The sequence below is a fragment of the Somniosus microcephalus genome, chromosome 2, assembly GCF_052327205.1.
Source record: "Somniosus microcephalus isolate GS21.2 chromosome 2, FLI_Smic_1.0, whole genome shotgun sequence".
In the NCBI taxonomy this organism is placed as follows: domain Eukaryota; kingdom Metazoa; phylum Chordata; class Chondrichthyes; order Squaliformes; family Somniosidae; genus Somniosus; species Somniosus microcephalus.
Genome location: NC_140988.1, coordinates 390,102,681 through 390,114,903, shown reverse-complemented (window position 1 = coordinate 390,114,903; position 12,223 = coordinate 390,102,681). Strand labels below are relative to the sequence as shown.

Genomic DNA, 12,223 nt, shown 5'->3' with positions numbered 1-12,223 from the left:
TGGGCAATAAATGCTGGCCTTGCCAGCGACGCCCACATCCCGGGAATGAATTTTAAAAATGGCTGTAAAGCACTTTGGGATGTTTTGAGGTGGCGAAAGGTGCTATATAAATGCAAGTCTTTCTTTTTAAGGCGCTTCACAGGAGCGATTATCAAACAAAATTTGACACCGAGCCACATAAGGAGATATTTGGGCAGGTGGCCAACAGCTTGGTCAAAGTGGTGGGTTTTAAGGAGCGTCTTAAAGGAGGAAGGAGAATTAAAGAGGTGGAGGTGTTTAGGGAGTGTTTGTGGGAGTCTGCATAGAATCATAGAATAGTACAGCACAGGCGGCCATTCGGCCCATCGAGTCTGCGCCAGCTCTTTCGAAGAGCAATCCAGTGAGTCCCACTCCCCCGCTCTTTCCCCAGATCCCTGCAATGATTCCTCCTTCGAGTATTTGTCCCTTTTGAAGGCTCCTATTGAATCTGCCTCCACCGCCCCATCAGGCAGTGTGTTCCAGATCACAACCACTCGCTGCGGAAAGCTGCTCTCCTCCTCTCGCCTCTGGTTCTTTTGCCAATCACCGTAAATCTGGGCCCTCTGGTGACCAACCCTCCTGCCACTGGGATCAGTTTCTCTCTTGTTCCTCTCTCTAAACCTTTCAGGATTTTAAACACCTCAATCAAATGTCCTCTTGGCCTTCTCTGCTCTGAGGCACAGATGTGAAGTCAGATTGTGCAACGGCCTCAATCACAATGGCACGAGTATCAGCAGCTTGTGGCCTGCAGCTGAGAGGCTGCGGTTAGCAAGAGGAAGTAGCTGTTTGGAGGATTCAGCATTGAAGGTTTGAATGTTAACGGTTAGAGTGGGTGGAGTTAGGAGTCATTCTCCCTGACACACAGACCCAGACAGACACACCCAGACACACAGACCCAGACACACACACACCCAGACACACACACACCCAGACACACACACACCCAGACACACACACCCAGACACACACACACCCAGACACACACACCCAGACACACACACACCCAGACACACACACACCCAGACACACACACACCCAGACACACACACACAGAGCCAGACACACTGTGCCAGACACACTGTGCCAGACACACACACCCAGACACACACACACCCAGACACTCACACCCAGACACTCACACCCAGACACTCACACACAGACACACACACCCAGACACTCACACCCAGACACTCACACACAGACACACAGAGCCAGACACACACACACAGACACACAGAGCCAGACACACACACCCAGACACTCACACACAGACACTCACACACAGACACACAGAGCCAGACACACACACACAGACACACACACCCAGACTCAAAAGACCCAAACACACACAATACACCCTGTCACACACATCCTGAGACACAGGACAGACTCACACACAACACACAGATACACACAGGCTCATATACAATACACCCCAGCACACACACACAGACACACCCACTTCTCCTACGTCACGTCACGAATGATTACAAGATTTAACTGTATCTGAGCCTGTGGTTTTATTGTGCAAACTGCTGCCTAATTTCAGCACTCCCGACATGCAGGCGGGTTCTACAAGATTCCCACATGAGATTGAGTAAACCACTTTTGTAATCTCTGAACGTGCTGACATTCTGGCACAATCCCTACGCCGCAGATCATCACCGACTCAACACGGGTCCGGGCACAAGCACTTCCACAACTAAACCAGACACAAACACACAGAGGCAACCAGCTTCAATCGGCAAACTCAGCCCTGCAAGATCGCAGCGAGAGAGAGACATCGACTGAGGTTAGTGTGAGTTACTGTGTGCACACTGAGGTTAGTGTGAGTTACTGTGTGTGCACACTGAGGTTAGTGTGAGTTACTGTGTGCACACTGAGGTTAGTGTGAGTTACTGTGGGTACACTGAGGTTAGTGTGAGTTACTATGTGTACACACTGAGGTTAGTGTGAGCTACTGTGTGTACACTGAGGTTAGTGTGAGTTACTGTGTGCACACTGAGGTTAGTGTGAGTTACTGTGTGCACACTGAGGTTAGTGTGAGTTACTGTGTGTACACACTGAGGTTAGTGTGAGTTACTGTGTGTACACTGAGGTTAGTGTGAGTTACTGTGTGTACACTGAGGTTAGTGTGAGTTACTATGTGTACACTGAGGTTAGTGTGAGTTACTGTGTGTACACACTGAGGTTAGTATGAGTTACTGTGGGTACACTGAGGTTAGTGTGAGTTACTGTGTGCACACTGAGGTTAGTGTGAGTTACTGTGTGTACACTGAGGTTAGTGTGAGTTACTGTGTGTACACTGAGGTTAGTGTGAGTTACTGTGTGTACACACTGAGGTTAGTGTGAGTTACGGTGTGTACACTGAGGTTAGTGTGAGTTACTGTGTGTACACTGAGGTTAGTGTGAGTTACTGTGTGTACACTGAGGTTAGTGTGAGTTACTGTGTGTACACACTGAGGTTAGTGTGAGTTACTGTGTGTACACTGAGGTTAGTGTGAGTTACTGTGTGTACACTGAGGTTAGTGTGAGTTACTGTGTACCATATACAATATCCCCTGCCCTCCTATCCCACTTCGTTTAAAAAAATGCTCCAAACAACTCCTCCAAAAACTTGTATTTATCTTCTGAAGAAATTTCTTCACCCATTTGATTCTAAAGGATTTTTTCTTCAAATCAATATTTGGGAAATTAAGTCCTCCCTGATTTCTCCGTCCAATGATGGTATTGTAAGCCACCAAGGCTGGTTTCCCTTTCCATAAAAACCTCACACAAGCCTCTCGGATGGACTTTTCTGCCCACTCAGGAATATCCTCCACCGTCAATAAGTACCATAGCTTAGATAGCAGGAGAGCGGACACCACTGTTGCTCTTCCTAGCACTTTCAACCACCTTCTTTCCCATCTTCCCAAAATCATTTTAATTTTCATAACCTTCGGTCCCCAATTTAATCGATCCACTTCTTCCCTGTCTTTCTTGCACCCCATATGCACCCCCAGAACTTCCAAAACCTCCACCACCTTAAAGGGACATTCCCCCAACCATTCCCCCCTACCCCTCCCTGCAGCCAGGCATTGGGACTTACTATAATTCACTCTGGCTCCTGAAGCTCTACAATACACCTCCACTACATCCATAGCTTTCCTCACTGACGCCCCATTTCTCAATGTTAAGGTTGTGTCATCTGCATATTGGTGTATCACCGACACCAGCCCGGAACTGGGAACCACAATCCCAACTACACCTTGTTTCTTTTGCATCATGTAACCTAATGGTTCTGCTACCAATGTGTACAACAATGGGGACAGGGGACAACTCTGTCTCACTGATCTCTGTATCGGAAAACACTTGGATTAAAAAACCATTACATTTAACACAGCTAAATATGTTTGAATAAAAAATCCTTTTCCACTCAATGAAATTTTCCCTGAAACCAAATGCTTCCAAAACCGTCAATAAAAACTCATGAGAGACCCTATCAAAGGCTTTCTCTTGATCTATCTTTAATACATAAGCCTCCCTCCCACTCTCTTCCATGAGCTCTATCGCATCTCGGATTGAGACCACAGAGTCTGCGATGTTCCGGCCTATGACTCCATAGGACTTAGAGGGCCAAACTATCTCCGGTAACACCTCCTTCAAACAATTTGCCATAACCCTCGCCAAGATCTTATAATCCACATTTAATAATGTGATGGGCATCCAATTCTTCAGATCCCGTCTATCCCCTTTATTTTTATATAAGCTAAACTTATGATACCTCTCCTCATAGATGGGGCCAGGCTTCCCTCAATTTTAATTTCCTTAAAAACTTCTAAGAGCAATGGACTTAAAATCTCGAAAAATTCTTTATAAAATTCTGCACTTAGTCCATCGGACCCTGGGCTTTCCCCCCCCCTTCATTCCACTTATTGCTACTTTTATTTCCGCTAATCCTACTTCTTTGTCACACATGCTTCTCTCATCCTCCTTTAAACCCTCTTCAATAAAAGCACTAACCTTCTCCATTGCCAAATTGGAAATGTCTTCTTTTGTATATAACTCTTGATAAAAGCTGCTAGCCACCTCCAAAATCTCCTCACTGTCATGGATGATCTTCTCCCCAACCTTCAACTCTCCAATTAATGATAATCTCTGTCGCAGCTTCTCTTGCTCTAGAAAATATCTAGTGCATCTTTCGCCCTCCAATGCATCTCTAGCCTTTGCACGGAGAATGGCCCCCTTGCATTTTTCAGCTTGCAATAATTCCCACTCTTCCTTTAGCACCCGGAACTTAGTCTCAGCTCCCTTATCCCCTCCGTCAACTGCTTTACAGACATCCATAACCTTTTGTTTATATTCTCTTCTCGATGCCGGTTAGCTGCCGCCCTCTTTTTCCCATAACGTACCGAAAAACTTTTACCTCATATTTGAAATTGTCCCACCAAACTCTTCTTTCTTTCAAGAACAAAGGTTCTTTCCGCGCATTCTTTATTATATTTAAAATCCCTTCTTTATAAGCAATTTCTTTCAGGTATTGATTGTTTAAAATCCACACCCCTGAACCGATCTTAACTCTGCTGTTCCTAATTCTAAGAACCAAAGCCGAGTGATCACCACTAAAAAATACTTTTTTATAATAAATCTCCATCACCTCGGAACTTAACCCTTCCCGCATTAACACAAAATCTATTTGGCTCTGTTTTAAAACATCACCCATCCAACCTGTTCTGGAGAACTCCCTTTTTATGAGGTTCCGATCCCTCCATAAGTCTCTCAAATTTAAATTTGCCATCATTTTTACAATCACCCCTCTGGAGTTATCATCCTTAAAGGTCATCTGGGCTGAAATGTCCATCCGAGATAAAAATACATTAAAATCCCCCACTATACAAGGATTATCCACCTCTGCCACTTCAGTGAATAACCCCTGAAAAAACTCACGACGCTTGCAATGGTCGTTCGGTGCATAGATATTAAAGAGATTGCAATTAAATTCCTCCATTTTTACCCTTAGCCATAAAAATCTCCCCTCAGTGTCCTTGTCCACCAAGGCAACGTTTTCTTTTATGGACGGACTCACCAAAACATCCACCCCTCTACGGTTATTGTTTGCACAACTTGCAAACACCTCTCCCTTCCAAACCTTCTGAACTCTTTCTAGGATATCCTCATCCCAAAAGGTTTCTTGCAGACACAACAAGTCCGTGCCTTTAAAACCCTGCAACAACCGCTGCAATTTCTTCTCAACCCTCAGTCCGTTCACACTAATCGAGACCAATGTAATCATGGCTCCAAAGAAGGGAAGTATGCCTGATAATCGCCCCGTCATTTAATCTCTGGCCCTTCCCTCCTCTCATGCTCCTTCCCAACTTTTCGGCCAGCTGTTGCTTTTTCCTGCAGCCTCCGACTCTTTTTCACCTCCTGTTTGAATCTTCCCTGCTGTTTCAGACTCTTCCTTGCATTAAGTTTGGGCCCAGGAGCTGCCCCTTCTCCCTCCTTCTGCCCCTCACTAACCTTTCCCTTTCCACATGATGCCACCCCACCCCCCACTTCCATGTCTCTGTCCCCCTCTAATTCCTCACTCTCAAGCTCTTCTGTAACCCTCTGTGCCTGCTCCCTGTCAGATACATAATCCTACTCCCCATCAGATACTTCATCTCCCACAGAGAGTCTTCCTGCTATCGCGGTTTCTCCAACAGTGCCGCTCCCTTCGATCTCATCGCCACCTCTGACCCTTGCTCCCTGATCCTTCTCTCTCTGGGACAATGGCGCACCTATATTGCTCCCTTCTGGCGTCTTTGTCTCGCCACTCCCATCCTGCTGCCCCTTTAAGGCTCCTGCCTCTTGCACCCTCTCCTCTTCTTGCCCCCTCCTGCTCACCGAGATGTCCGACTCCCCGTCTTTTTTTGGAGTACTTACATTTACCACACACTCCGCGCCCGCCTCCTCTCCCCCCGCGGACACCAGATTCTTTAGGGAGAGCTGAACCATATTAAGGCTCGAGTCTGCACTCGACCCTTGCTGCCCGCTGCTGTCTTTGTTCTTTTCCACTGTACTTGGTGTGTTTTCCACCATCTCCATCCTGTTCTCTGCTCCGCAATTTTCTGCCTCTTCCTGTGCTCTTTTCTCCTTCAATTTACCAGCTGTGTCCTCCGACTGCTCCGCTCCTCCGGCTGTTCCACTCACACCTCCTGCTCCTTCTCCCATCTCCTCGTCACTCATAGAGCTTCCTTCTGCCTGACACTCACAGCGGGTGGGGCCTTTGTGACACACCCCACAGCTCTCCGCCTTGCAGCTCCGAGCGATGTGTCCAGACTCGCCGCAATTATAACAGTACAAGTCTGGACAGTTTCTTACAAGATGGTCGTGTCCAAGACAATAATAACAAACCTTCACTTGGTTATCATGCAGTACTCGGAAGTACTGCACTCCTTCCAATGTCTCGAATTTCATGCTGTATGGTAATGACTTCACCCCCTCTGGGAACCGCACCTTTACGTAACGGGTTCCATCTGCTACCCGTGTTCCTGGATAGTGTCTCCTCTTTATTGCTGAGCAAATTTTAATGTCCCACGACTCCAACTTTTTGATTAGCGCATCGTCCTCAATATAAACTGGCAAGTTTAAGAATGAGACCACCACCTCTTCCGAATATAGCAGAGATACCTCCAAGAACTTATCTCCAACTTTCAGACTGAGTAAAAGTCTTTCCACCTCCTCTCGGCTACTGACCGTCACCTCGAACCCAACATTCGGCTTTGGTCGGCAGGCAAAGCAGCTTCCCTCGCCACAGTCCTCACGTACCGCCTGGATAATATCCCAAGCTCGTATCTCCTTATCCTCGCACTGAACCACCACCGTGTTTTCTTTTCCAAACCTCCTGGGGTCCTGGCCCAAATCTTTGGGCCTTTTTCTTTCCCTTCCAACCACAGTTTCTCCCCTAATTAAATTCATCTTGGGAACACTGTCCTCTGAGGGGCCCGGCACTCTGGACCCCTCAGCAGCCATCTGGCTGTTGTTTATGGGCCAAAAAAGCCCTAAAACTTGAAAAAAAACCAGCACCAACTTTTTACAAACTCACTCCAACTCCCTGTAGCAATCAGGCAACCAGTAGCACCTGCTCACTCCTAGCCCCTCCCACCTAGAGAGTGCTACCCACTGAGCCAATGGTTGACAAGAAGGATGGGCAGGGATTGTTTACCATGGTCACAGTCCCATAGGATGTCGTTTGTGACTTTGATAGAGCTGTTTCGGTACTGTGGCAGAGGCAGAAACCTGATTGGTGGGATTCAAACATGGAATTCCGGAAAAAATGGGAATTCTTGTGACAGGTCCAGACAGTAGTGAGTGCAAGACTATAGACCGTCTGGCACGGGAGGCTGTGGAATCACTCATCTTTGCTGATAAACACAAGTACAAAAATGAGAAAGCCGTGTCCTTTGTGAGTCTAACTATTAATAAACTTTTGTTCAGGCTCTGGCTGGACAGAGGGAGGATGGTGAAGTACCTTATTCGCCTGTACCAGGACTCGGATTACCAGAGGGTGCGGGACATTTACACAGCAGGCGTGCGACAGCACATTCCAAGGGCGTTCCGCCACCTTCTCAAGCAGCCATTGCTCCAGGCCAGCCTGGGGCTGATCTTCTGTGGGCTGCTGCTGATCTGTGGCTCACTGGTGCTGGCGCTGGTGGTCATGGCGATCCTGATGGTCACGGGACACCAGCTGGTGACAGGTCTGTGGTCCACCATCATTGAGCAAAACCTGAGGTCGGATCTGCTGGACATCAGGAAGTCCTACATGGACCGGGCAGACTCCTGCTTCTGGGTGGCAGAGTGCGATGGGGTTGTGGTGGGGACCGTGGGGGCCGCCCCCTCTAAAGTGTCGCCCACCGACCTGGAACTGAAGCGGATGAACGTGACCAAGGAATTCCGCGGCTGCGGCATCGCCAAGGCCCTGTGCCAGACTGTCCTGGAATTTGCCCGTCAGCGCGGCTTCAGTGGCATCGGACTCGGGACCTCGATCATCCAGAGAGAGGCACAGAGCCTCTACCAAAGAATGGGCTACAGGCTGGTGGGCACAGTGCTGGTGCCCAGGCTCATCGCCAAGCTCACCAACTACAGAATCTACAAATACCGATACCAGATCCCAGTCGGGTCCTGAGCCCCAGCCCATGGTAGGGGCTGCACCGGCAGACCGGACCGTGTGGACTGGAGCCAGACTGCCACGCTTATTAAAGGGGAGGACCCAGACTGCCACGCTTATTAAAGGGGAGGACCCAGACTGCCATGCTCGTTTGAGTGTCTTATCCGAAAGACGGCACTTCCGACAGTGCAGCGCTCCCTCAGTACTGCCCCTCTGACAGTGCCGTGCTCCCTCAGTACTGCCCCTCCGACAGTGCCGCGCTCCCTCAGTACTGCCTCTCCGACAGTACGGCACTCCCTCAGTACCGCCCCTCCGACAGTGCGGCGCTCCCTCAGTACTGCCCCTCCGACAGTGTGGCGCTCCCTCAGTACTGCTTCTCCGACAGTGCAGCGCTCCTTCAGGACTGCCCCTCCGACAGTGCAGCGCTCCCTCAGTACTGCCCCTCCGACAGTGCACCGCTCCCTCAGTACCGCCCCTCCGACAGTGCGGCGCTCCCTCAGTACTGACCCTCCGACAGTGCAGCGCTCCCTCAGTACTGCCCCTCTGACCGTGTGGCGCTCCCTCAGTACCACCCCTCTGCCAAAGCGGCGCTCCCTCAGTACTGTCCCTCCGACAGTGCAGCGCTCCCTCAGTACCTGGAACGATGTAGCCACAGCGTTCAGTACAGGAACGAGTATTATTAATAGTATGGATGATGCACAACTCCAGATGCAGATCACTGGGTTAAAGAACCAACTGCGTAAGATTCTAGGGGAAGAGAATACAGTGGTGGGTTCAGAGCTTCGTGAGGACCAGGCAATGACCGTTCATTTAAAGGAGGTCATTGCGGAGCTGGAGAGGCACGCTAAAACTGTTAATGATTTGATACCGGAGAACAGGAACGCCTCGGAGCAGGCTGCACGGAATGAGGTGTGTGTGTTGTATGGAGCATGGTTGCTGGGCAAGGGCCGCAGCAACCTGGAGGACCTGAGGCAAGGTCGCGTCCCTTCATTGTTAAGAAACAAGCATCTCGCTGCGCTGCACCCGTATAGCAATTCGTTGAGCCTGTGCCAGCTTCGTTTAGCCTCTGAAGATTGCGGGCGGTCCAACCATACTATGTGGAGCATTTCGGGTACCCGATTCCTTTTCTGCCGGAACACCTCACTGAGTTAATAAAGACCGTTGAGCTCTCCCAGAAACATTTTTACACTTTAGAGCAAAAGACAGTAGAAGTGGGGGAGGAGATCAAAGGGATTGTCTCACCACCATGGTGGGAGATCAGTCTGAGTATAGAGATTCCTCCCTGGATCCGCATCTGTTCCCATGCATTCGTTATCATACAATTGTTGCTTGTAAGCTACTTGTTTTACACCAGCTGCAGGCGACGGTGCCAGATGCTCCAAGCGCGGTGGCAAGGGGTGTTAGATCAATCCGGAAAGGTGTAATTGATTTATGCTTTCTCCCTGCAAGGCTTGTAGTGTACCGAAGTTCTGTAAGCAAGTGTATTGTATTCTGGTTATAATTTTACACTCTGCATTACGCAGTGTGCGCCGTTGCATTTTTGTAATGTGTTACCACCTGTCAATGCTGTACTGTGTGCTGTGCGCGGTGACTTCTGGTAACGTCCTGTGGATCTTATTAATGTTCTGTATTTTGACTTGAAGTTTGTCAGTGGGAAATGGAACCCAGGCGTTTGAATGAGTTAAGAATCCGTTTCGCTGATGTTTTGACTCAGTAGAAGGGAACTATGACACGCAGTAAAGGGTACAGTTCCGGGGTTTTAAAACATAAAATCAGGGAAACAGCTTCACTTGTGGGAGACTTTGGCCTTTGCTCTCTCGTCGAGTGATGCTTTGTGGAAAGAAAAGCATCAAACGGGGGACTGAAGAGATCGCAAAGTCTCTGAAAAATGGACTCAGTCGGGAATATTTTGTGGACTTTATGGTATTTTTTCTGAGGGTATTTTTTCCTGTTATGGGATCGCCCTGTGCAGATACGTGAAAGACTGGTTTTGTTAAAAACTCCAGAGAACGCATGGTAGTTGGCTGTGACAAAAGAACTGTGTATGGGTTCGCCCGACAGTCCTGGAAAAAGGAAGGGGGCCATTGAACTTGATTAGAAAAGCCACTCTAATATGCAAAACACTTCTCACTTCCATCTCAGAAGAGAAGCAGAACAATGGACCCACTCGCTTCACCCAGCCGAAGGGGAGCCAGTTTTTCCCAACACAAAGACCGAAAGATATGTCCCAGACTTAGGGTCATTAATCCAATACGCATGGGTCTGAGGATGACTCATCACAGATTAAGCACCGGAGTGCTCAGAAGCAAATGGATTTAAAGATTGGTGGGAAAAGGCAGGCAGACTACTATAAAGATAGATTCTTTTCCACCATTCTCTCTCTCTCTTGCTCCCTGCTCCTACAAGATCGAACTAACAAGAAGTACCAGAGAAGCCGATGAGCAGAGCGATCGAAACCGACCGCGTGTGGGGGTAAGCACGGTCTCTCAGAACGGAAGTTTTTGGGCTATTCCGAGGGGGGGAGCTTCGTTTGGATCAGCCAGGTGAAGGGGTTTATGTGACTGGGTAATTCGTTGGTAAGGGTGGAGTTAGCGTCCACCATAGCAACAAGGGAATTACTGCTTGTTATAGTCCCCAGTTTTATACTGTATGTATGTTGACTGTAATCTGGATTTTATTCTCCACAGGGACAGTGATTTTGTTTAGTAGTGCATGTTTTAGCCAGTGTATGTTAGGCCAAATAAATACAAGTTTGATTTTTCACCGAAGCATTCCTGTCCGTGACTTATTTTATTTACACTCTGAATAATAATTCCCGGGTATAGAACCTTCGTAAGGCAGGGGCGATTCGAACCGTCCGTCTAACAATTGGGCTAGGATCAAAAACCGCTTACACTCCCATCTCTCTCTCCCCGTCTCTCTCTCTCTCCCCCGTCTCTCTATCTCCCCCGTCTCTGTCTCTCTCCCCAGTCTCTCTTTCTCCCCCCACCAGTCTCTCTCTCCCCCGTCTCTCTATCTCCCCCGTCTCTGTCTCTCTCCCCAGTCTCTCTTTCTCCCCCCACCAGTCTCTCTCTCCCCCTGTCTCTCTCTTCCCTGTCTCACTCTACCCCCCATCTCTCTCTCTTCCCCCCAGCTCTCTCTCCCTTCCCCCCAGCTCTCTCTCTTCCCCGTCTCTCTCTCTCCCCAGTCTCTTTCTCTCTCTCTCTCTCTGTCTCTCTCTCTCTTCCCTGTCTCTCTCTCCGCCCATCTTTCTCTCTCCCCATCTCTCTCTCTTCCCCCTAGCTCTCTCTTCCCCGTCTCTCTCTCTCCCCCAGTCTCTCTCTCTCTCCCCCAGTCTCTCTCTTCCCCAGTCTCTCTCTCCCCCAGTCTCTCTCTCTCTCCCCGTCTCTCTCTCTCTCCCCCCGTCTCTCTCTCTCTCCCCCCATCTCTCTCTCTCTCCCCCCCAGTCTCTCTCACCCCCATCTCTCTCCCCAGTCTCTTTCTCTCTGTCTCTCTCTCTCTTCCCTGTCTCTCTCTCCGCCCATCTTTCTCTCTCTCTCCCCATCTCTCTCTCTTCCCCCTAGCTCTCTCTTCCCCGTCTCTCTCTCTCCCCCAGTCTCTCTCTCTCCCCCCCAGTCCCTCTCTCCCCAGTCTATGTCTCTACCCCCAGTCTCTCCCCCAGTCTCTCTCTCTCCCCCAGTCTCTCTCTCCCCAGTCTCTCTATGTCTCTACCCCCAGTCTCTCCCCCCGTCTCTCTCTCTCTCCCCCAGTCTCTCGCTCTCCCCCCAGTCTCTCTCTCTCTCTCTCTCTCTCTCTCTCCCCCCATCTCTCGCTCTCCCCCCAGTCTCTCTCTCTCCCCCAGTGTGATGAAATAACTCTGTGTTCTGGATTGTTTGTTGTACTTGTTAATGTCTGTCATGTTTTACAGGTGTAACCACTAAAGTTCCTCCCTAGCTCCACCTTTATGGACCCTCCTGATTGGTGTGAGTCTTATTTATAAGAACTGGGTTTTACTCATAAGGGCTGGGTTGGTGATGAATGATGGTTGCCCTGTGTTAACTTGATGCCATGTTCTTACTTAATAAAAGCCTTTAGTTT

General features: G+C 49.1%; 1 protein-coding gene across 1 annotated transcript; it reads left to right on the top strand.

Moving 5' to 3' along the window:
* Positions 1-1,281: 1,281 nt before the first annotated feature.
* Positions 1,282-10,914, top strand: LOC147123869 (putative N-acetyltransferase camello). Its single transcript, XM_085976442.1, has 2 exons — positions 1,282-1,810; positions 7,477-10,914. Exon 2 carries the CDS (start codon positions 7,499-7,501, stop codon positions 8,162-8,164), a length of 666 nt encoding a protein of 221 aa, XP_085832568.1. The 5' UTR covers positions 1,282-1,810; positions 7,477-7,498; the 3' UTR covers positions 8,165-10,914.
* Positions 10,915-12,223: the final 1,309 nt, after the last annotated feature.